We start from the raw sequence: 25,070 nt of genomic DNA, 5'->3' as shown, positions 1-25,070 counted from the left end.
ACTGCTATAAAGTAAACACGTCGATACCTTTATTGTATCTCACAATCTTTCCTCTAAAAAGAGAGAAAAAAAAAAGCCCAATTTCAGTTGGTAGTTTGTCTATTCTTATTCAATAGTTGTGGAGAATTGATTAGAGATTAATAAAAACTAATATAAAATCAACCAATCATCGTTAAAAACAACAATATAGGGAAAATAAGCGAACAAATTTAGCAACAAAATAATGTGAGGTAAGGATGTTTATAGATATGAGAAAAATTATAGAATCCCAAAAGTAGTCACAAATGTGTGATTATTATTACTGAAATTTCAAGAATCAACTTTGTAGGAAAATAATGGACCGATTATCGCCTCCAACCCACCCCTACCCCTAATCAGTGTTCTGGACGTTGATTTGTAGAATAAGAAAAAGTTCATTTTAGGCTGTGAACAATTAACAACAGTTATTGAATGATAGTTCCATAATTGGGAAGAATTGGCTAACTAGTAACTACCATATGATATGGGCTTTTATTTTATTTCTTTTTAGAGGATGGTAACGACGTGACTAATATATTCTATATAATTATGGATAGCATATATTATTCACTCGTTAATTCCTAATAGATTACTTTATTTCTTTAATGATAATTTCATAACAAGAAGCAAAATATAATTAATATACTATAGAAGATATCTTAAACCAATTTTTAATGGTAGAATAGAATTGTATAATTATCCCCCCCCCCTTTTCTGATAATATTGAGGGTACCATTAGTCTCAGGTATATTAGTTACGATGAATGAATGACTGTTCGTAATTTTATGGGAGGAAATACAGATATATATTTAAAAAATTGTGATAGAAATTAATTTTCTATAAGTTAGGAATGAAGTAATTTAACAGAGAACTAATCAAATAACATCAAGACAGCTGAGCCTCCGATGATTCAACAAATTTCTCTTTCAGATTATTAAAAATATATTTTGTATTTTCATTCAATTCGAGATTCATACAATATAAGAGTATCACAACAAATCATTCATGAGACATTGTATACATTGTATAACTATTATGTTTGTATGTAGGGAATAGTTGTAAGCCTCGGTCTATGCTGGGAAGAAAATAACCAAAAATGTTAGGAGGAACTTAAGTTATTTAGTATTCTACTTAATTGCGGTTTAGAAGAGCTATTTAAACAGGTAATCCTACTTTCCGAGTGGATAGTCAGCAGTCACACTAGTCACTCGTAAACAATATTCCCTCAATTATTGCATATAAGGTTTTGTGCTCAATGGCCATGTCAGAGGAAAATGCATAAGTCAGATACATTCAAAATGGGTATACTTCAGAAGAATTCATCATCATTGTGTTATTTAATTGAACTGAGTTTTACGGTATTCGCCCACGAAATCTAAGGAAGAGTTTTCCTTCAAACGCGTACCCACTTCGAAACTCGTTTTTCCTCCAGTCCTACATACATACATTATTAAGTATTAGATCTGTAATACTAATAGTAATATCTCAACGACGCAAGGACTACTATTGCCCATTCTATGTAGGCAAAGCCAAATAAGTGAGTCATCTTGAAGGAGAGAAATAGGAGGCTTCGTCTTCGTGTATGACTATGAGTGTGTGTGCACAGGTGGGAAGCGCATGCATGAGATAAGCGCCGGTACTTTAGAAAATCAAGTGGTTTTCTGTATACATACTCACATGTGTATATAGAAGATATCTATTTTATCTTCTTCTTGTATAATATACATTTATTTATTTATTAGTTCATTTTTCAAAGAGCCCTCAAACATTGGTCACTACATACTACATTAACATACATTCATAGCCCAACGTCTGGTTTAAGCATTTAAGAAGTCTAGAGAAGAATACCTTCTTACTTTAAATGTAAGTACTGAACTTCTTATAACAATAAATTTACCTATATACTTGATTCACTTGAATTATTTCATGGTGTGTGTCTCTTAAGTAAATGTTATGTTGCTACAGTCTAAAATGCACAGTTCACTCTGGGACGCCCCTTCCTGTTTATCACGGTGGTGAAAATATATATAATATAATATTAATTCCATAAGTACAGGACTACTCCATCATTATCAAAAAAAATTAAAAATATATTATCACCTGTTCAACAACATTTAAACGCATATAACAATTTAGAAGTATCATCATTCCTACTATACAAAACTAGAGTGATCCCTTATGTCATATATTACTGTGTATCAATCAAATAGGAGACACACGTCTTCACTTTCACGAATCTTACTTTTGTCAACTTTTATAAAAGTAACATCATTGGCCATTAGATTTTTAAATGTTATTATCCAAGCGAAAATATCTACTAGCCTATCTAATGATCTTCCTTCGCTTGCATTGTGAACAAGCCATTTTTTTAACATTTCAAACTCTCTCTTTGTCAATTTTTTTAGTTTTTTTTAAAACATTGATATAAAGAACTCGTCTTTATATCAAGCATCATGACTATGACCTTGGAGGTTGTTATTTATGGGTCTCTAAACACTCTTAAATAACAACTCATATATTATTGCTTACATATTACTACTCTTATTTAGGTAATTAGTTACAGAATATTATGTACAATATCAGTCGCTCTCACATCGTTAGCACTACTAATAATGTACTTAGACATTCCAGTTGTATTTTGAGACGATCCATGTGTGCATTGGGAACACTTTAATTTTGAGATGTTGTATACCATATTTCATGTGTCTTGAGGGGGAAAATAAATAAATTAGTTACATAAAAGCGTCGAGGGTTGTGAAATGTGAGGAGATTTATAGTATTTATCTATGACTTCAAAGGTCAATCACATCCATTTTGAAGAATATTTATTTAGAGGCTTTAAAGAATGGATTTTGATTGCACTGTATTGGCGTACGTGCCAAATTATTAAAATTTATATTTATCAAAGTAAAGTTGGAGCTTTATTGACTCGTAGCAGGGGTACAGATAGGATTTTTAAACTGGGAGGAGGGAGGTGGTATTTTGAATATAAATCCGTTGCGTAGAATTTGTATATTGTATAAATTACAATTTAAAAAAATGTGATGAATAATTTAGAGTACTTTTGATGGCCATTATAAGGACTAGTTATGTAATTTTTAACTTTAAAATGAAAATTATTTGTAGTGATAACATTCAAAGTTCAAATGACTACTGGGAGTTATAATACCCGTTAACTCATAATACATATGTAATTTTAATAGATCAAAATGAAATGAGAACATCAATAAATAGTTGATAGTTAATCATGATTGATCTGGTGTAATTAAATAATGTATGTATATGAATTTTAAATTGTACAATCTGGGGGTACAAGTTACAACTTAGTACACATCATACATAATTACATATTATAATCTATAGTTTTATAAATGTAGTAGTACATTTGGAAGGACGGATTTGGGGTTACAGAAAATCTGTGGGGAACTTGTCCCTAGCCCTTCCCCTGCAAATTGCTCATGACTCACAAATCAAATGAAAGATAATCATGAATGTTTCTTCTGCTTCTGAGGGTTGTTGGATTATATTAAGGGGAGTAGTGTGTGGGTGATGCCGGAGTTAATGAGTATTTATGAAACATTTATTCACGTCTAAATATGTATATGTGCTCATGTTTCTCAAATATCTATATGTATAGAGTGTTTTTTTCTGTGACGTCAGCTTTGTTGCTGTCAGTCATTGTGGGGGCTAAACAACCAAGTTTTCTAACAATGAAAACACTATTTAATTTCAAAATGGGACCAACGAATAAAAAGATTTAAACCTTACTCTATATCAAGAATGAATCCCTCTATCACCTAGTTTTATTATGTACTTGACCTTAAAATGTATTAAAAATATGTTATTACATCGTTATACATTCTCATTTCTATATGGTAATTAAATTTAACTATTACAGAAAGAATAAAGATATTTTTATATAATTATCCTAGAACATCCGCTACATATTATTTTGATTTAATGTATATGTCACTGTTTATCATTCCAACAAGTAGTAGTCAATACAGATGTTAAGTCTTTTTTATTCTTAAATCCATTTGATAGAATTTAATCAAGAATTGGAAATTTGTTCATTGTAGGTAGTAAAAATATCAATTTTGAGCCCCCAAGGTGGTGTCTCCTTCAATTATGATGGAATGTATAACGTCAGTGAAAATGTTCTATATATGCAGTTACTTGAACCATCTACTCATTGTTACTTTATCCCAAGATATTTATTTATTTTTCTTACGAAAAGTTTTTAAAGGCGGGGATTCCAGACTAATAGCTTAGTCCAATTATATTCTCCCTATAGATTGAATGTTTGCTTGAATAATTAATATATATTTTTACATAATAAAACTAAAAATAATATGAAACAAAATATAAATTTTATAAGCGTATATGGCTTAGTATTTTAACAAGTATTGTCTCTTACATTTATTTGTGATAACTGAGTAGCACGTCCAGAACATCTTATTTAATTAAAATAATCAATAACTGTTATACTATTTATCATAATACCATCATCTACTAACAAATAATGCTTCTAGAATATCTCTACATTTAGTCTAAATAGATCTGTCTTGGTTATAAGAATCTCTGATCATTGCTTAAAATTAGAATCTATCTCACTTCCACATAAGTTTATTTTATACATGCATAGCCACCATTATATTATTTGTTGATGGTGTTATGATAGTTTTGTGTAATTGAGTATTTCCATTACAAAAAGCACAAATTATATTATGTATTTTGTTAATGACTATTTGTCCAATTTGGAACTTCAAGTTATATTGAAATCATTCTTCTGTTAAAAAAAATATACCAAATATTAACTATATAATAAATATATAAATAACTTTTAAATCTTCATATGAAAATAAATGTATGAGCTTCGAATATAGTCTTATCAACGCTTGAATTGCGACGTTTTGTGCATATGATGATTGTACATACACATGTATTCTATATTCCTTCTTGCATAATCATTTTCTATAAAAGTTGACTCTCAATAATAGTTGTTATATCGTTATGTTTGAGGATTGTGTAATTGGAGTATATTCATTGTGTATTTAGTATGTTTTCTATAAATAGCGAAGGGATCAAAATATGGGTGGGGAAAATATTAGGAGAAAATAAATGGAGGCTGAGAAAGGTTGTTATAGAGAAGATTTGTTCTTCTCCCTTTGTCGTTCATAATATAATACACGCCTGTTTCTCAAACTTCCTCTCAGGGGGTGTTTCCCTAAGTACAAAGGAAATATCCAGGAATATCCCTACCTGAATCCTCCCTACATCCTCCAAACAGTACAACTCATCGTATATATCGTTTTTCATTATGGAGATTATATATAAATATAATGAATGAAGTAAATAATTCCAGCACTTCAAATGTATACTCCATTTAATAAACGAAATTATATATACCTGCATATAACATACTTGAGTGAATTGTTCCTGTACTTGGATTGAGGGAGTTAGGACGCCGGTTTAGCAGGCGCTGTTTCCTCCTTATTTCATTATATGGTACATACATACATGAAATATTTAAACTGTAGGAACATAATAAAAATTTCCAAAGAGGAGAAAGAGATTCGACTGAAAGTTTGAATCCATTACAATCCACTTCAACCATTTCCTTGCATCATGACGCCTCCTCTAAAAAAAGTTCCGATTCATCTTCAAAGTGCTGCTAATCGTCTCCTTATAAAAAATGGATCCATTGTGAATGAGGACGGTGTTTCCCAACAAGACATTTATGTCGAGGAAGGGATGATTAAGCTCATTGGCAATCATCTTATTATTCCTGGAGGTACTCGAATCATTGATGCCATGGGGAAAATGGTTCTCCCTGGAGGAATTGATATGAGGCAAAATTCTATATATTCCCTACTCTTTTATCCATCTCACTTGCTTTGATTTTCTTTTAAAAAGGGTTTATTAATTATTTCGTAGAGTTCATTCTCAAATCTTTTAAACGTGCACTTAGATCAGCTAGAAAATTGCATAGGAATATTTGATATTTGAAGGTCCGAATAGATGAGTCCAAATGAACAAGAAGTTCAAAAATTTATTATACTTTTTTTCGTGTTTTGTTGCCTATTCTGATTTTCTGTTGATATGAAATGGACTTTTCATTATTAATTAGTATGAAGGGAGGATAAACTTTCAATTACATTGATGAGTGAGTTGAGATATTAGAGTAGTATCCTTTTTATAGAGTCCACTTCCAATCCCCAAACGCTTCAACTCAAACCATCGATGACTATTATCGAGGAACGAAGGCTGCAATTAACGATGGAACAACTACTGTTGTGGACTGCGTTGTGCCTTCAGAAGATGAAACCTTGATTGAATCCCTCAAGAAATGGAAGGCCTGGGCTGAGGAAAAATCATGTTGTGACTATGCTTTTAAAATAAAGCTAAATTCTTTGAATGAAAGCAAAAAAGTAGAGATGGAGTCTCTAGTTAAAGAACATGGGGTCAACGCCTTTTTCGTTTCCATGAAAGATGCTGAGGGAGGAGATGCATTTTTGATTGATGCAATGGAAACTTGTACTAAATTGGGAGCTTTACTTCAGGTCCAATGTGAATCCCGTGAGCTCATTGCCTTCAATGAGAAGAAAGTGATTGAAAAGGGGATCAAAGGTCCAGAAGGATACTCTTTAGTCCATTCTGAGTTCACTGAAACGGAGGGTACCATGAGAGCAACCACCCTTTCAAGTCAATTAAATTTTCCTTTATATGTGGCCAACATCATGAGTCCCGAGGCTGCCAAAATTGTAGCCTCTAAAAAGCAAAAAGGTAGTATTATTTTCGGTGAAACATTAACTGCTGGTATCGGAGCGAGTGGGGATGAATACAGAAGTAAAAGTTGGAGACATGCAGCTGCACATGTGTGTAGTCCCCCACTACGATGTGGTGCTTCCGACGATCTTTGTCAAGGCCTTGCTGACGGTTCTTTGGATGTTATTGCTAGTCAGCATTCCACTTTTAATTATAAGCAAAAAGCTTTAGGGAAAAATGATTTTAGAGAAATCCCAGAAGGTGTTAATGGTGCTGAGTCAAGAATGTCTCTCCTTTGGGACAAATGCGTAAAAAATGGATCTATGACTCCATGTCAATTTGTGGCTGTGACAAGTAGTACTCCTGCAAAAATTTTAAATCTTTACCCTGACAAAGGATGTATTGCTGTCGGCTCAGATGCGGATATCGTTATTTGGGATCCTGAGCAAGTGAAAATTAATTCAGCACAAACTCATCTTCTCAAGACAGATTTTAATATTTTTGAAGGTATTGAAACCAAAGGAAGCGCTGAATTTGTCGTTTGCGGTGGAAGAATTATGCTAGAAGATGGAAATTTAAGAGTCATGCAAGGATATGGTAAATACTTGCCCTGTAACCCCTTTCCTTCTATTGTGTTTGATAAACTCAAGGAAAGGGAGTCCCAATTAAATCTCAACTTCGAACCCGTTGAGCGTTCAGTTGAAGATATGAATGCATTGCCTCCGAAATTAAATGGAATTCAAGACGAAGATGATAATGAAGAGGATATTCCGGGGCCTCCAACTCCAGTGCAGACTCATCCTGCGCCTGTTCCAAGTCAACACGAATCTAACTTTAATTTAAATTCACACCCTAATAACCCAGATGTGGATGTGGGTCAGGCTCCTGCTAATCCAAGAGCACCAACAGTACGAGTTAGGGAACCTCCTGGTGGACAATCTTGTGGTGGTTTCTGGTAGATTAGTATTTAACGAATGTTGTCTACTGTCTGACACAAGATTATCTTTTATCATTCAACGCTTATCTAAGCTTTAAAAAATTAATCAAACTTCTGAGGATATAACATTCATACTAAGACTACTAATTCAAAAAGTTTCAACAGTTGTTATATTTCTTAAATATTGTTACATACATAATATATTCATTTTCATGTATTTCTTGATACATATTCATTATATACCTTATCTTTTCTGCTTCTTTTAGTTGCATATAATAATAAAGATCATTTTTTACTTCACGACTTAAATTATTTTTTTTAAATCGAAAAAAATCGATTGATTTAAATATATTTGACCACATAATGAACTATAATTTTGTTAAGGAATTGAATCTTAAGTTAAAGCGGAATTAATCGCCCTCTAAGATTATAAATCAATATATTCTCGAATTCCAATCGGGGTTGAAAACATAACAGAGGTCATATAATTTCAATGAAAAATAAAGCAATTAAATTATAATACTATGGAGTAATGGTTTTCCTGGCTGGTAGGAGCTATTGAGGATAGTCCTACGGGTTCAGATTTTGGATATGCCTCCAAATCCTTTAGATCTTTCCTGTTCTTCGAACAACAAGATCTGACGCAATTATGGAATGGCCGAAATCCAATTTTATACAAAACTGCAATGGAGAGAGTGATCAACCAGATGAATGTAACTGTAGTTGTCAATATATATTGGAGATTATCTGATGTAATTTGGTGGGTTGTCCTTTTAACTAGACTAAATGATTCAATCGTAGGATGAACCTCCTCAATCCGAGTTGGGAATCTCGGTTGGGGTATGTATTTGTTACTAGAGAAAGGCCTTTTATTTAATTGGGAATGTATTAATGAGTCATAGATTCTTCTTCCATAGAATTTACTACTCAGAACTGGCGGTTCAATCCATAATAAATGCCTCAAAGATATCTTCTGGAGCATTGTCCTTCTATCGACACCTACCATGAGTTGGGTTTCTTTTTTCTTGTCAGAGTAAGTTGGTCTATCTAATTTTGGACTTATTATTGCGTGGTCGTTGAGTTTTCTGCTAGAGAATTTAGAGTCTAAAACTGGCATTTCAGTCCATGATGATAAAGGCTTCAATAATATACTTTGGTGTGTTGCCCTTCTATCGACAACATCCATAAGTTGGGCTTCGTATTTCCTGTGAGAGAAACTTGTCTGTAGAATGGGCATTTCGATTAATGATGGTAAAGCCTTCCCTGATACAATAGTCCTATCAGGAGAAAACTTAATGAAATCTTTTCCTAGTCTGATAACTGGTAATTCAGGATCATTACAATCCATGCTGGAGGCCTCCCAGTGAATTGTGTGGGTTTCAGAGTTCAAGTAAGCTGGTACTTTCGATCCATTAATTTGAATGGGAACCTTATCAAAACAGGTTGACCTCGGCTTGAATTTAAATTCTGTAGCTCTGCAGGGATAGACTGAAATAGTATCACCCGAAACTTGTGCAGAATAACCACGGGACCCCAAGAGAAGAAGTGCAAAGTTCTCATTAGATAAAGATTGGAACTTATACGCTAAATCTCTCATCTTTTGTTCTAGTCGACAAAGTCCTTTATAAGTGTACAAAAGAGCTGCTTCGTGTTGAATATCGTTCTTGATTTGATATGAAGTCAATCCTGTTATCACATAATTTAGGTTAGCTGAATTTACTGGCCCGCCCAAGGATATTGGGAAGTTTTCCCCAGGAAACCAATATATATAAGGATTGCTAGTTTTCTTAACAGGATATCCTAGGAGGTTTAACTCATTACTATATATCTCCATCGCTGAATTAGTGTCTGGAATGTAAAGGATCTCAACATCATCGAAGTACTTGACAACTACAGCAGGACCCTCATACAATCGCTCAACAGCCCCTTCTGACCTTGTGTGCTTGGGTAATAAGATAACACCACCAGCATTAGAGACGGCATAATTATCATAGAAAGCAGTGTATACCTCTCCATTCAAGTCCATTATCTCCTCAACATTTCCGTTATTATCCCTTAAGATATTAATTTGTGTGGTCAGAACGCTAATATTAAAGGTTTTCTCCATAACACTCTTGTTACATCCTCCGTCCTTTAGTAGTTGCTTGGAAGATCTCAAGATGACTTGTGGTGTTTCTTTTAAATGAATTGTATGTCCTTCATAAACAACAACTCCTGTTTCAACTAGTTGCAAACACTGGGAACCTGAGATGTGCTCTTGAGTCTCCCACTCCAATGGAGTAATAGAAGTATTATTCTCACAGTTGAGTCGTCGGGAGATTGATAGAACAGTACATTTCTGAACATTGTGTGTTGTTTTCTTGATTAGCTCTAATAGGAGGCCGTGTACGTCTTTAGAGGAGAGTTTCCCTGGGGCCCTTTTCTTGCAATTATCAGTTTGCTCCATTGAGTAGTAGTAAGTGCCGGGGGATATGTTTGTGAGCAATCGTATGCTAGGATGGCTTCGCCTTTCTGGGCTCCATACAAATGGATAATCAGGCTCAGCATCAATATCCACGGCATTTTTAATTGTAGTTTATGTCACTGGATCTCTATTTAATTATCGTTATTTTGTCTTAATGTTCACGTTTTCACGCTACCTCGTTTACAGAGAAATCTACGCGGTTATTTTGTTCTCAGCTGTGGATGTTTCTGCTTCTTTTCTCCTAATCAGTGTTCTGAATGTTCATTGCTTGAATTAAAATGAATCCCTGTTAAGCTGTTAACAATTCTCGATAATAAGAACGACTTGTTTTTTTATCCAATCTCAACCTCGACCGTAAACACGGAACAAAAACATTTGGCAGTAGCCTTTTGTGCTGATCTTGCTGCCAACTGTTAATTATTATATAGATTGAATTGATAAACCAATCAATGTTTGGGTATGAAATGTTATCCGTATTATTTAATTATTGAAGAGAGAGGATTTAAGTATAATGAAGTGATAACTTGAGCATGTGCCCATGAAAGACGGTGAGTGACCATGAGGTTTAGCTAGGAAGTTATTAGTGTAAGTCCTTATTGAACTCGGAGTAGGATTGAGGATCGATATCGGAGTGATTCCCGCCTATATGTTATTTCTATATACGGAGTGTGATTTGTGTTTATTTCCTTCCTCTCAAGACTGCATGCAGCTGATCTAATATAACGGAATGACAGCTACACTGTTCTCCTTCCAAACATTCTTCAAATTGTCAGGATTACTAAATTCATTTTTAGTTTCTTTTATTTTTACATACCCACTGGTCATATTTTATGCACCTTCTTCTTAGACCAAAAATTATCAATGGCGTTATATATCTATTAATTATTATATCATTAGGTTTATTTTTATTATATATATAAAAAATTATTTTTTGACTTAAGAATCTTTTGGTATAAAGGGGGGTTGTAGCAACGCTAAAATACCTTATTAACAATTTTCAATTATTGTCTATTTAAGTTTATTCAAATACTTTTGGACTAATATTACAATATGAATGAACAACCCCACGTCAAGAAGGTTCCACTTCATCTACAAAGCTCACAAAATCGGCTCATTATTAAAGGAGGCGACGTAGTCAATGAAGATGGAATATTCCGTGCGGATGTATATATTGAGGATCGGTAAGTAACAAATGCTTATAGGTATAGTAATGTATCCAGGCTTGATATGATGTTTCTTCTTTTATAGACTTATCACCAAAGTTGGCCAGAATTTAGATATACCTGGAGGTACAAAGGTAATTGATGCAACTGGACGACTAGTAATGCCTGGAGGGATCGATACCCATACCCACTTTGAGATGCCTTTCATGGGTACAAAATCAATTGATGATTTCTACACTGGAACCAAGGCTGCATTGGCTGGTGGAACAACCATGGTGATAGACTTTGTTATACCCGCTAAAGGTAAATCAATGACAGGTTTATAAAGAGTATTAATTTTGTAATTAAACAATATTTTGTAATAGGGGAATCCCTAATTGAGGCGTATAACAAGTGGAGAACAAAAGCTGATGGACGCGTATGCTGTGATTATAGTTTGCACATGGCAGTAACGCATTGGAATGAAGATGTTCGCCATGAAATGTCCAAGATTTGTTCAGATACATTTGGAATTAATTCATTTAAAATGTTTATGGCTTACAAGGACATATTTATGCTCACCAATGATGAAATGTTAGAGTGTATGAAAACTTGCAGAGCTGTCGGAGGTCTTGCGCAGGTTCATGCCGAAAATGGAGAGGCTATTGCTGAGAATCAGCAACGAATTTTAGCAAAAGGGATTACAGGACCAGAAGGTCATCCTTTGTCTCGTCCAGAAGATATTGAAACTGAAGCAGTGTTCAGAGCTTGTACTCTTGCTAATCAAGTAAAATGTCCACTGTATGTGGTTCACGTTATGGGAAAACCTGCCGCCGAAACAATTATTAGGCATCGTAACAGAGGGGCAGTTGTATTTGGTGAACCTATTGCTGCTTCTTTGGCATGCGATGGACAACATTACTATCATTCATGTTGGAGACACGCAGCTGGCTACGTGTTGAGTCCTCCACTGAGAGAGGATCCTTCTACACCTGCTTTTTTGATGGATCTTTTAACTAGAGGCGAATTGGATTGTACAGGTACTGATCATTGTACCTTTAATTCTAAGCAAAAGGCAATGGGGCTGCATGATTTCACTAAAATTCCAAATGGAGTTAATGGTGTTGAAGAACGGATGAGTATTATTTGGGAAAATGGAGTGTATGGTGGTAATATGTCTCCAGAAAGATTTGTAGCTGTAACCAGCACCACCGCAGCAAAAATCTTTAACATATATCCTCAAAAAGGTGTAATTGCTCCTGGATCTGATGCTGATATTGTGATTTGGGATCCTAATACTGTTAAAACAGTTTCTGCTGAGACACATCAATATAATGTTGACTTTAACATCTTTGAAGGTATGACACTTCATGGGATTCCTGAAACTGTTATCTGTGGTGGAAAAATCGTTAATAGTCCAGAGGAAGGACTTCGAGTATGTACTGGATCCGGTCGTTTTATTCCTAACGCCCCATATTCCCCATATGTGTATAATAAAGTCCAAGAAGCAGATGAACGACGCAATAGTGAAGAAGTTCCTGTTCAAAGAACAAAAGAAGATATGTTCATTGATGAAAGCAAATGCCAAGAAAAAGAAATGATCGTAAAACGCCCATCTATTGATCTTGGAGGTCATCCAGATGTTGAAAAAGAGACTGGAAATAGGCCTGCTATAGATGCTAAGCCTCAAATTCGTATTAGAAATCCTCCTGGAGGAAGATCGTCCATCATGTTTTAAATGTTTTTAAAAATTTCACCATAGTACATATACTTTAATGTTTTAGAACCGTAACTTTCTTTATAATTAATTTTTATCAACGATCTCTTAAAAAACTTGATGCATTTGTCATAATATTTCGAAATGTTTATTTGGATTTTGTTATTATTTTTTTTACAAGAAAATATAAAATACTGATCATGCTATTTTCTTAAATTTTGGAATATCTGGAATGTTCATGAACGGCTATTATCGCATGAAGATGATATGGCATGATATAGTGATTTTATTGAACTAGTACAAGTTTATCTTAGTTTGACATAAATTATCCATGTTCTACTGGAAAAATATAGAGTTTAGTTCTGATTGTATATATACTTCTTTTAAACACTCGCAAATATTTGTTCAAATTTTACGATTTTCAGTATGGTGAGTCGATTTGCATAGTGTAGAAGTTTTGCAACAAAAGTGATTATTTATCCAAATGTTTCTCCTATTAATTTTTTTAATAAATATATATTTTTATTTATTTGTACTTATTATATGAATATAGATATATATTAATTAACATATGACTGTTATTTTTTAGAAGGAATACAAGATCACACTTGCGTCATCATATAGCCTGGATTATCGAAGAATCTTTTCTTCATAGACTTGATTCCCTCTTCTATTTCCCTTTGTTGATTTGATCCATTGTCAATCAGCTTATCTATTGTATTTTTAAGGTATTGAAAATTAGGCCTTTGAGCTGGTTCGAGTCTCCAACACGAGGATATGAGGTGCCAAAGATCATCGGGACATAATTGAGGTTTTTGCAATGAACATATGCCCTGACTAATTTGTGCTTGAATTTGTTCATCGGAAAACCCTATTCGGAATAAATTTGAATTATATTGAGGGATGTTAAGACAATATAAGATTCTCACCTTCATAGGGTCGCTTACCCAGCGTGAATATTTCCCACAGCAGAATTCCAAATGCCCATACATCACTTTTTTTAGTTATTGTTCCTTTCTTTAGAGTTTCAGGGCCCATCCAAATGATTGGCAACATCATTTTAGTTAGCTTTTTGTAATTAAAATCTTGATATAATGTATGAGACAAACCAAAATCAGAGATTTTAGCGGCATATTCTAGACTCAAAAGAATATTTCTTCCTGCTAAATCTCCATGGATAACATTTTTAGAGTCTAGGAATTCCATTCCTGACGATATTTGTCTTGACCATATCAAGAGTGTCTCAACAGAGTAGAAACTATTGCTCGGATTTTGAGGTAAAAAATTGTTTGCCTCTCGTTGAAGGAGATCAATGATGCATCCATTATGACAGTATTCTAAAATCAAATAAAAGTTTCCTCTCATGTTCCATGAAACACATTGAAGATTAACAATATGATCATGATATCCAACTACAGACATTATTTTTCCTTCGGCTAATAAGTCCTCATCTCTATCTTCAGAGGATTCCTTCATTGCAACGTCCCATCTGAAACATACAAATTATAATTTTTGGTTATTCACAGCAGAGGTGTGAACTTGAGTGACAGGATTCAAGTCTATAGACTAGTCGAAAAGTGTCAATCAACTTGATTTAGTCCTTTCGAGTCAAATAAACAAATACCTACCATTTTCACCGGGGAGTAAATTGTTTGAGATTTGTGACTCGAGGGGACTTGAAACCTTAATTAAATCATTTGACTTGAGTACTGTGATTTGACTCGAGTTCAGGCCTCTCCTCTAAATTCGAAGAACATACTTTCTGTAGGGTCCATCCGAAAGTTTTCCTCTTTTAACCACTCCAAACATACCCCTTCCCAGTTCTTGACCAAATTCAATTCGTGCAATATCAAAATATCTTTCTTTTGCCCACCCAGGAAAGGTTTTTATGTTTCTTATGGCTTTATCCAATTTATCACAGCGCTTTTTATTACTGAAGAAATTTATCCTACTTTGTTTTGTCTTAAAATCTAGGAATCTGTTAGGTCTTCTTCTTCTCATTAATAGAACCATTGCATTTATCCAAAATACAATAACAAATACGGATATAATTAAAATTGTAACATCAAATCCATAGCCTGAAAGTCTGATGCCTTTCATGCGTGCATATTTATTTGGTGGGTCATACAGAATTCTCATTTCCACGAAAAAGTCTAAGCCCTTCATGGGCACTTTTGCGTCCAGTAAGCACTTTATTGTCACATTGAGAGGAAGGATTAAGGAACTATTAAATGTAATGTTAATGAATTCGAAGGACTTGTCCACCATTGAAATATCAACTTCATTTCTGAAACAAGGTCTCAACTCAAACTCATTACAGATAGTCGTAATGAGCCTTGGATCAGTTGCATTCCTTTTGGATCTTTGATATAAAAATTAGAAACAATTAATAAATGATGGAGGTCCATGTACTTCGAAGATGGGATGCAGATGGATCCTCACTTACCTGAGTAAACAACTTTGGATATTTTTAGGAATGCGTAAGTAGTTTTGAGAAGTATTAAGTTGAATAATAGGATCTTTATCAATTATGAAAGGATAATATACATCAAAGGAAAGACTTTGGTTATCTGCAAATAAAATTGTATACGTTCCTTCCTGGGGAGGGTTTCCCTTGCTTTTTAAGTTGAATTTATTAGGTGAAGATATGTTTCCAAACACATAGAATGGCTCAAGAGTCCATTCTCTTTCAGTTTGACGTTCTGAATTATGCACTTCTACACTACAACTGCTTTTATTATACTTTTGAACACTAATGAGTACACTAACGTCCTTAACGAAAGAATTGTTGAACGAAGGAAATGCTAATTGAGAATATATACCGTTTTTATAGCAATTCGGATGTTCCATTTTATCTCTTGTACAGAGTTTGCATGGCTTTATAGGATCATTTGAATCCCGGGCCATGCTTAGTTGACCATATAACAAAAGGATGGAGAGTATAAACCACATTTAGAAAGAGATGTATGTTGATATTCCGCGTCTAACAAGCTTCATTCGTCTGAAAGAATCCAACTATTTTATTTTTTTGAGTCTCTTCTTCCATTCCTTATCATTATTCAAAGGATATTGAATCAAAATTAATACGCAATGTTATTCATTATTTATCTGTAATAACACTTCCTTTTTGAGTATACAAGTATTCCCATCATACATATATTTTAGTGTCAACCTTAAGCCACATATCATACAACTAGTTTTCCCAACAAAACTATCGTAAAATATCTCCCACGACGGAATAGTATATTTTTTAATGATGCAAAGATCCATATGGTACTGCTAGTGTATATTTTACCCCCAGTAAATTAATATGAAGCAAAAATTATTTAAAGAGACGAATCAAAATGGAGTAAAGTATGTAAACAAAAAAATGATTAATAACACTATGCAACAGTAAGGGCTTGGTTTTTTGAATTTTTTGGAAAAAAATCTAAAAATTAAAATTATAGAAAAAAAGGGAAAAATCATTTTTTTTCGAAAAAAATTAGATTATTTAGAATTAAAATTCAAAAATTAAATTTCAAATATTAAATTTATTGGAAAAAAATTCAAAAATCTACAGCTGCAGACAAATAATTAAATTTTTCGTAAAAAAATTTCAAATTTTTTGGAGAAAAATTTCAAAAAACCAAAGATGTAATTAATTTTTAGGACAAAAATTTCAAATATTAAATGTTTTTGAGAAAAACTTCCAAAACCCACAACTTTTCAAACGTACTCTTTTTTTTTGGAAAAAAATTTCCAAAATTCACTAGTTTCTTCACAAATAATTAAACTTTTGGAGAAATATTTCAAAAATCTAGTTTTTCAAATGTACTTAATTTTTTTGGGAAAAAAATTTCCAAAATTCAATAGTTTGTTAACAAATAATTAAATTTTTTGTAGAAAAATTTCAAAAATCTACAGCTGTTCATCAAAACATCAAATTCACAAATTATTAAATTTCAGAAATTGAATTTTTTAGAGAAAAATTTCAAAAATCCACAGCTTTTCACAAATAGTTAAATTTTTTGGAAAAAAATTTCAAATGTTAAATTCTTAGGAAAATATTTCAAAAATCTACAATTCCCAAAAAATTATTTTTTTTTAATTTCAAAAATCCACAGCTATTCACAAGAAATTAAATTTTGAAAATTTTGTAAAAAAATTCCAAATATTAAATTCTCTAGTAAAACTTAAAAATTCTTAATTGTGGGTAGGGGGGGGGATCTCCAGCTTCTCCGGCGAGGCCCCTGCACATACAGCATTGTTGCTAGCCGGCTGAAACCCTGATTTTTTTGTTTGATATTTAAGCCCTTAAACACAAAAATGATCATTTAAACCTTCTACAGCAATTGCTTTGGCATTTAAAGCATAAAATTAATTATTTATTTGGTTGTTTAGATTACAGTTCCTAAAATATGTGTCTGATTATACGAAAATAAAGTAAAATAAATGCTGAAAGCTTTGAAAGCTTTTTTGCATATCTTTCTTCAATTGTTTTTTGTGATAGCTAAAACAAAAGAATAAACCTTCAAAAGATTTCCGTCTAAAAAAGTTCAATGATTTTTCAATTTAACTTTTAATTTTCTTAAAAAATATTAAATAAATAAACAATAGCAGGTTGCGTGACAAAAATGTTCCGAAATTAAATATAATTGAGTTGATTATTTGACTAATTGTAATAATTAATTAGTATTTTAGAGGCAAGGAGATTAACTTCTATTTACTTATGTTCTGTATATAATTTGTATATTTGAGTATAACGATTGATTACGAATCCTTTACTTTAAATTTTGATTCTAAACTAGAAATTTGTCTAATAACTCAAATTTTGACAGGGATTTGTTTAGCTATAGCCTATACACTACTTTAGCGACCTTTCTAGTGCCTTTTTGTCTGTAGGCCACATTATGTGGGACATAAAATATCCATAGAAATACTGTTTTTTATGTGTTTTTATCTACGTATTGACTCTGTAGTGACTCAAGGCTCTATTCGTTTGTACTTTTAATATTTAATATAATTTAATGTAATTATATATATACCACATTGTAGATCTTCTTCTGTAGGATCTAAGAGAGAGAATAAAATCTGTTCGTTCCTATTGAGCACACGGTTATTCCTTACACTCAATAAAAACGCTATAATCCGAGTGCTTTCTTAGGTTACGTTTTGCCTTGGGGAAAAATACCCTTATGAAATGCAACTGTAATTACTTTACTCTGTAGAGGGCTACTTGGCTGATATTTTGGCTACTACACACGCTAGTTGTTACACCTCGTCGCAAGACACATTAATTATTTTTTATTTTATGTAATGTACTTCCTTTTTCATTTTTAATATAATCTTTGTTTTGGTGTTAAAAATTAGTTCTCAACTCATATTTCGCCCCCCTACAAAATAATGTTGCATAGAAAATGAGTTGACTCTTGTAGGATTTTATTCATTTTTACACACCATTCTTATACAACTCTATACATGTATAGAGTGATACATGAAATATGTCCAGCCGGTATGTAAAAATAAAAGAAAGGGAAAACGGACGTGATAATCCTGACAATTTGAAAAATGTTTGGGAGGAGAGCAGCTTAGTTATCATGGCGTTTTATTCTATCAGCTGCAAGCAAACGTGAGGGGAAGGAATTATACACAAATCCCGCTTCCTTTTTAGCTAGGACATATAGACTATAATTTTATAGTAATGTTGATCCTCAATTCTACTCCGAGTCCAACAAGCACTTATAAGTCCCGAGCAAACACTAATTGTTACTCGCTATCTTTCAATGGCACATTCACTAGTTATTTCTTTATACTTAGATGCTCTCTAACAGCTTTGGACAATAAAAAAAAACTATTCAAATTGCCAACTAGTAAAATGTTTCATGAACATGCAAATATCTCATAAAAAAGATAAGGACTAAATAATATTAAATTTCAATTGGAAATATTTTTGTGATCTTTGATGTTGCTCAGAAGTTATTTTGAATCATTTCCATTCATCTCTTACAGTTTTATTTCATTTTGAAATTAGGTGTTTAAAAAATTAGTCTCCCGTCAGAGGTTTTTTTTAAGAATATATTATTTTCAGAGGAAACGAAAATTAAGAGACATCTTCAAAAAGAATTATAAGCAAAGAAAGTAGAATAAGTTTTAAAAAGTATATAAACCTGACATTTTCTCATAGTTTTTCTAAATATAACAAGGGTGTAGGAATAGTTGATCTTTTGGATGCAATTACAGCTGATATGGAAGGATAATTAAATTAAAGAAAGACTAGTAGGCTATATTTAAGTGATTAGTAGTGCTTCTGCTGTTCAAAATTGCCGGCTCATGACAGTTAGGACAAATTCATATCGGATTTGTTTATAATTTATCCGTCATATTGACCCAGTTCCATATATTTTTGGGAGAAGCAGCTAGCAAAAGTTTAAGAGGCGAGAATCGTCTTTCCTTGATTAGATTTACCCCTCAGTTAAGTCGTTGCAAAGGTCCAATGTGTAAGGAAAATGCAAAATTTTAGCGTTTCAGATGCAACATTGGGCAACATTCACATTGCTTTTATAATTATCACAAATAATAGCAATTATACTAGTTATCATAATAATTTTTTTTTAAACTTTGTTTATGTAAATACAAAATGAACCTATTCTAATAAGTCAATCTAATTTTTCAAGATTTAATCAAATAATTAAAAGGGTCTGCAAATCATATATACATATTCTTATATCTAAATGCTACTGATACTCGCGATAGGTCATATAATTAACCGGTTCATATCCGGGTCCCATAAATCTTTTGAAATTTTTTATAAATATAATTTCCTTATTTCATTTATATTTATATAAACTATATCCCAGATTTGTTTTCAACAGTCTTAAATGATAATCGGCTGTAATGATTTAATATAGATTCCATTAAAAAAGTAAAAGTGGAATGTAAAAATCACTCAAAATCTACCTTTTTTTACCGGCAAATCTTTTGAAGTTGCGATACAAATTTAATCCTTTAGTTTTAACTATAACATAAAGCGATTTAAAAAAATAAAATAGCTTACATATATTCATTTTAGTTGATTTTTGTATGATTTGACACATTTTTTAAGGACTACTTTCAAGATTTGATAATAAATAATTAATTAATCTTTTAGATCCTGTAATCTGTCAATTAAATTACACTTATGTGTTCATCTATATACTACCCTAATCTGACAAAACACAGTATTTCCAAAAAAATTGTGTTTTGAATTTTATACGTTATCGAAATCTTATTTGCATGTTTTATCTTCTTCAACTTTTTTTACACAATTCATGATCGTATAAAGAGTTGATCTGCAGAAAGTTATAAAGCTTCCAAGACTGCCAGTAGTCAAAAGGGTATGTTTTACAAAGTCCATCAGAGCGTTTGATGAAACTTTTGGATCTGTGAGCAAATATTTAACTGTGTCACAAACTTCTGCAATATAGATGCTACATACTTTGGAATGAAGGATTAGCAAGAAGAAGGGGTGAAGAGATCATTTCTGTGTTTGTTAAAGCTTTTGAAGAAAGATTGGGACTATCCAAAAGTAGCCTACTCTATGGAGGACTGTTGATCACAGAACAAGAACTGAACGCAACTCCCTACCATGATCAGAAGCGTCCGCAGGATTATATATATTTTTTGGATTTGTTTTGCAAAAAATCAAATATTAAATTTATTAGAAAAAATGTTCATAAATCCACAAGTATTAACAAATAATTAAATTTTTGGAAAAAAATTTCAAAAATTCAAAATTGTTCACAAAAAATTTCAAATAACAAACATTTTTGGAAAAAATATTCAAAAATCAACAGCTATTCACAAAAAATGGTGTTCCGGAAACTATTATGTTTCAAGTGATAATATTAGTGTTGTATCAGTTCTGTTCAGTTCAGTCTCAGTCCGGTCAAGTTCAGTCCTGCATATCAGTCCTTAAAGTTATAAATTTCGTTCTTTGATAACGTCACTCAACTTTTTTTTTTTTTTTTTTATCAGTTCTAGTACTGGAAGTCCGAAGGGCCGCTCCTACGACTAGACTGGCTGGATCAAATAAACAAAGAATGACACATCATTAGATAATATATTATATTTCTTGAATATCATCTTAAATGCAAAATATTCACAGATTATATATATTTTTTAAGATATGTACATACTTAAAAAAAGGGAAAAACATAATTTTTATTCAACTTTGTTAGCGGAGGTAACAATTATTGGATCTGCTAGGAAGTTTTGCTCAGCGGCAATGAGGATCAAATGTCTTCTTCAAATATATGCACTACTAATATTGCTGATTTTAAATTTATGCAGCTAAAAAAAATGATGTTGAACAGTTCTCAAGCTTCAACATGTTTAAAAATACAATTATTTTAGCAAATTTAGGATAAAAATTCTACAATTGAGTGACCCTTATCCATATGTAAATCTTAATCTATTATAATATATTGAAAGTGATTCATTCAACATCATGAAAAGTCCCCGTTATTTATTCATCAAAAAATATCATTTAGTTTATTTTTCTTAATTTTCAACTCAGACTAGATTTTTGAAACTTTGCAACATTGGCCGGATTGGGCTTAAATACAATAACTAATACAAAAACTACAGATTGCTATACTCTTTCAATAGATTCCAGAAATTCAGACATATGTAACACATCGGCAGGAAAAAGCGTGTGTCGTCACAAATAACTCGTTTTTTTCGTTTTTTGAAATTATTATTTATGTATTTTTATTCGCTTCATAGAGTGAAGACCCCATATAACTTTATAAGCCTTTGCTTATTTTAAAATTAAAACCTGAAATTGCTTTGGAAATAACAAATGTAGCGTCACACTTAGGACAATAACTCACAAACTAAAGAACAGATTATTACTAAATTTTCACAGCTGTCTTTTGAAGGCTGGTATTAACTGAATATGGGGTGAATTAAAAATAAAAGTACTATTTATGTGCGATCTTATGACACTTCAGCCTATGTGTTAGGTATGCTGTGTTAAAGTTTGGAGAGTCTAAGTCTAACCAACTCGAATTGATTGAGGTAGTAACAAAAAGTTGTCCCTGGTCTTCCCTGCGTATTCAGACAAGTACAAAATTGAATGTTGGGTAATATATAATTTATTGGCACGGTTTAAATAAATCATACATTTGCATTTAATATAAAAAAGAATGAATAAATGAGTATGCGTAATATTTAATTTCACTGATAAAATTAATCTTCCTTATCCTTGTAGGAACAAGAGTAGGAGCTAACCCCACAATAGATTCCTCCGACGATGCATTGTTGTCCACATGTTCCAGGAGCAAAAACACCACATAGAGCACATCCAATGCTGACACCAGGGCACAAAGATCCAACAGCATTGCAAGTTGCACGGCTATTTCTACAAGAATAAGTAAAACATGTATCATAAATATATAGTAAATATTCCCGGTCTTACCTGTGTTTGACAGTGACAGCCTCATTCAAAAGGTGGGTGGCAGTTTGAATGCAAGGAAATAATTTCTCACATAAATCCAAATTTTTGGTTGAAATCCCAACCTCATAACTAGCAACAGCGCGATAAATTGAAGGGAAGTTATACTCATTGATTCCAGAATCTCTTATGTCATCCATGACTTTATCAAGGATTTTTCTAAATCCAACAATTCCAGCTGCCAATGTCATGATTGGTACAGTTCTTTGTGTTCCAACAGCACACATTGTACGGAAGAAACACAAATTCTCATTATGGAGATTGGCCTCGGCCATTCTCACGGAATTGAGTCGAATCTCTTGGAGTACTGTCGCCTCATTGTTTGCCAAATTGGCCTAAGGGGATATTATAATCAATATTTAAAACCTTTGAATTTTAAGAATGAACAAACCTTAAAGGATGCCAATGACAGACCGACGAATCCAAAGAAAATGATGGCGATTTTAGAAATCATTGTTATAGTAGTGAAGTAGATGTTTCTAGTTGAAGCTCGAATGGTTGACTGATACCCTCTCTTAATTTTAGATTCACGATTACAACTTGTATTTTGTTATTTTTGCAATCAAAAGTGTGTTTTTTGGGGAAATTTTACAGTTACTCTAAATATAGACAATTATATGTATGCTGATAAATAATAGTTTTATTTTTGTCCTTTAATACTAATTATATGGGATCTATTCTCCCTCCCTCACCTGGATAATCCACCCATGTATTTAAAAAACATCCTTTTAAATTCACCATTAAGAAACTAAAAATACACCCCTAAACAAAACAAAGGATTTAACTCCTTGTTTTTCATGTACCGAAATAGTGTTAATATAAACCTATTTTGAACCTTGGTTAAAAACATAAATAGTACATACAATAAATATGTCGTGTCAACAAAAAAGTAAGCTAGAATGATTTTTTTCAAAATTGAGTGTGGATTATATTTATATCTTTAGGCGAATTATGGTCAATTTTTATGAACAAAGTATTCTCATTAACCCTTTGGAGTTTCTGAAAATCTTACTTTGAGTATCCAACATTGATTATCAGCATAATAGAATGTGAAATTGATAAGTTTTAATAAAAATATCATCTCGGGGACAATATATACTATAGCTAAAATTCTCGAGTATCTTAACTCATTCCATAAATTTGAATAAAATGACTATAAGTGACTCAAATATATCCTTGACATGTTGGGTGGATGTAAGAGGGTTGTTTGAAAATTCCGTGCAAAGCCCGAGAGATGGCATTACTGGTGCTTATCGAAGACACACCAACTTTCATACAGATCGGTTTATTTCTTTCTGTTTGGCATGCATTTTAATCGAAGAAGTGGAGGGATTTTCGAAAAAAATGTGAAAAAAATTTCGTGTGTTGATTAAACATTACTTTATGAAAGGCAACGCGCCTCATGAGACTAAAAATAAGTTAGAAAAACATTATGGGGACTCTGCATCTTCGATTCGAACAGTTTATAAGTGGTTTCAAAATTTTCAGAGTGGAAATATGGGTACAAGTGACGCTGAACGTTCTGAATGCCCTTTTGAGATTACTACTACATAAATCACTAATAAAACCCTTGATATGGTGATGATAACAGAAGAAGGAATGTGCATGAGATTTCTAGTACTGCGGGCATCTCGAGTTGGAACCCTATTTCCATTAGTTTTACGACCACAACTGCTGAGGTGTCATCTGTTGCATGTTCGTGATAGGAAATAACTTTTTTTGGGGGGCAATCTTCGTAGTTTTTCTTGTAGCTCGGTTTTCAAACTGTCTAATAACGATGATTAATAGGCACCTGTAATATTTTTACCCTTTTCCAGATAATCGATGAGGATTATTCCTTGTGAATCCAAAAGACAGAGGCCAAAATAATTCTGGGTGATTCCACGATTCAAACGAATGTCAAATAGAAAGAAATAGACCGATCTGGCTGAAAGTTTGTGTGTTGTATTCCAAAAGATACTACTAACCAAAACTAACTTCGATGCGTGTCAATAGTGCCATCTCTTGGCCTATTCAAACTACCCTAGTATATGTGATGTTTAAGAATAAATTGGGATTTTCTCATTTTCTGGATATTTATCCAAGTTTGTCTTGTGTTGCCGCATTACAAATATAAAGTTTCTATAAATTATGAGTTAAATACATTTTCCGTAAAGTATTTATCAAAAATAACATACATTATGCATATGTAATGTTGTCACAATACCAATCTTTTTGTAAAGGTTTCGGTACCAAAATTAGTACCGGCAATTCGGAACTTTTCAATACATTTTTGAATAAAAATACAACACAAATATGTCGTTAAGAGCAATTTATATAGACTTACAGGAGAGTTTGCAGATTTTTGTTGGGGTTAAGTGAGGGAGGGGACTGGCTTAGAACTTTGATAGCGTCATAAAAAGCAGTTTTCATTGTAGAGTGTCTTCACTGACGTCATAAATTGCATGATAATCTAAGGAAATATCATTTTGGAGACTTTAAGTTAATATGTTTACTAAATAAAATGAATAAATTTCTAATAAATCTTTAATAAACTCCCTCCAATGGTT

The 25,070-nt window shown here is 32.5% G+C and overlaps 4 protein-coding genes and 1 long non-coding RNA gene across 7 annotated transcripts; 3 read left to right on the top strand and 2 right to left on the bottom strand.

Moving 5' to 3' along the window:
* The first annotated feature begins 1,454 nt into the window (after positions 1-1,454).
* LOC121124182 (dihydropyrimidinase) lies at positions 1,455-13,262 on the top strand. 3 transcript variants are annotated; one of them, XM_040719311.2, is made up of 5 exons: positions 1,455-1,654; positions 1,761-1,881; positions 11,205-11,368; positions 11,436-11,653; positions 11,716-13,262. In XM_040719311.2, exons 3-5 carry the CDS (start codon positions 11,238-11,240, stop codon positions 13,065-13,067), a joined length of 1,701 nt encoding a protein of 566 aa, XP_040575245.1. In that variant the 5' UTR covers positions 1,455-1,654; positions 1,761-1,881; positions 11,205-11,237; the 3' UTR covers positions 13,068-13,262. The 3 variants fall into 3 exon arrangements, with proteins under 3 accessions (XP_040575245.1, XP_071747217.1, XP_040575246.1); XM_071891116.1 differs by lacking the exon at positions 1,455-1,654 and having other exon boundaries at positions 1,712-1,881; XM_040719312.2 differs by lacking the exons at positions 1,455-1,654; positions 1,761-1,881 and adding an exon at positions 10,544-10,644.
* LOC121124181 (dihydropyrimidinase-related protein 3) lies at positions 5,022-8,023 on the top strand. Its single transcript, XM_040719310.2, has 2 exons — positions 5,022-5,870; positions 6,221-8,023. Exons 1-2 carry the CDS (start codon positions 5,647-5,649, stop codon positions 7,743-7,745), a joined length of 1,749 nt encoding a protein of 582 aa, XP_040575244.1. The 5' UTR covers positions 5,022-5,646; the 3' UTR covers positions 7,746-8,023.
* Positions 13,263-13,542: 280 nt separating the features above from the next.
* On the bottom strand, positions 13,543-16,319 carry LOC121124180 (uncharacterized). Its single transcript, XM_040719309.2, has 4 exons — positions 15,493-16,319; positions 14,806-15,408; positions 13,976-14,535; positions 13,543-13,917 (listed from the first exon to the last, which is right to left on the bottom strand). The coding sequence occupies exons 1-4, from the start codon at positions 15,996-15,998 to the stop codon at positions 13,649-13,651; spliced, it is 1,938 nt and encodes a 645-aa protein (XP_040575243.1). The 5' UTR covers positions 15,999-16,319; the 3' UTR covers positions 13,543-13,648.
* Positions 16,320-21,800: 5,481 nt separating this feature from the next.
* Positions 21,801-23,156, top strand: LOC121124183 (uncharacterized). Its single transcript, XR_005866250.2, has 2 exons — positions 21,801-22,150; positions 22,279-23,156. It is a non-coding gene; the product is annotated as an uncharacterized lncRNA (long non-coding RNA).
* LOC139906341 (uncharacterized) lies at positions 22,145-23,015 on the bottom strand. Its single transcript, XM_071891117.1, has 3 exons — positions 22,913-23,015; positions 22,486-22,856; positions 22,145-22,428 (listed from the first exon to the last, which is right to left on the bottom strand). Exons 1-3 carry the CDS (start codon positions 22,973-22,975, stop codon positions 22,257-22,259), a joined length of 606 nt encoding a protein of 201 aa, XP_071747218.1. The 5' UTR covers positions 22,976-23,015; the 3' UTR covers positions 22,145-22,256.
* Positions 23,157-25,070: the final 1,914 nt, after the last annotated feature.

Source organism: Lepeophtheirus salmonis, chromosome 9, assembly GCF_016086655.4.
Source record: "Lepeophtheirus salmonis chromosome 9, UVic_Lsal_1.4, whole genome shotgun sequence".
NCBI lineage: Eukaryota > Metazoa > Arthropoda > Copepoda > Siphonostomatoida > Caligidae > Lepeophtheirus > Lepeophtheirus salmonis.
This window is presented reverse-complemented; position numbering and strand designations above follow the sequence as displayed.

What these genes read in the sequence shown, in the direction of transcription:
- LOC121124181 (XM_040719310.2), top strand. Translation starts at nt 5,647, where the DNA reads ATGACGCCTCCTCTAAAAAAAGTTCCGATTCATCTTCAAAGTGCTGCT. An exon ending in CCTGGAGGAATTGATATGAG is followed by an intron (nt 5,871 to 6,220) that starts GCAAAATTCTAT and finishes TCCTTTTTATAG; the next exon opens with AGTCCACTTCCAATCCCCAA.
- LOC121124182 (XM_040719311.2), top strand. Translation starts at nt 11,238, where the DNA reads ATGAATGAACAACCCCACGTCAAGAAGGTTCCACTTCATCTACAAAGC. An exon ending in GATGTATATATTGAGGATCG is followed by an intron (nt 11,369 to 11,435) that starts GTAAGTAACAAA and finishes CTTCTTTTATAG; the next exon opens with ACTTATCACCAAAGTTGGCC. An exon ending in CTTTGTTATACCCGCTAAAG is followed by an intron (nt 11,654 to 11,715) that starts GTAAATCAATGA and finishes ATTTTGTAATAG; the next exon opens with GGGAATCCCTAATTGAGGCG.
- LOC121124180 (XM_040719309.2), bottom strand. Translation starts at nt 15,998, where the DNA reads ATGTGGTTTATACTCTCCATCCTTTTGTTATATGGTCAACTAAGCATG. An exon ending in TCGGATGGACCCTACAGAAA is followed by an intron (nt 14,536 to 14,805) that starts GTATGTTCTTCG and finishes TGTATGTTTCAG; the next exon opens with ATGGGACGTTGCAATGAAGG. An exon ending in GGGTAAGCGACCCTATGAAG is followed by an intron (nt 13,918 to 13,975) that starts GTGAGAATCTTA and finishes TATTCCGAATAG; the next exon opens with GGTTTTCCGATGAACAAATT.
- LOC139906341 (XM_071891117.1), bottom strand. Translation starts at nt 22,975, where the DNA reads ATGATTTCTAAAATCGCCATCATTTTCTTTGGATTCGTCGGTCTGTCA. An exon ending in TGTCATTGGCATCCTTTAAG is followed by an intron (nt 22,857 to 22,912) that starts GTTTGTTCATTC and finishes ATATCCCCTTAG; the next exon opens with GCCAATTTGGCAAACAATGA. An exon ending in GCTGTCACTGTCAAACACAG is followed by an intron (nt 22,429 to 22,485) that starts GTAAGACCGGGA and finishes TTATTCTTGTAG; the next exon opens with AAATAGCCGTGCAACTTGCA.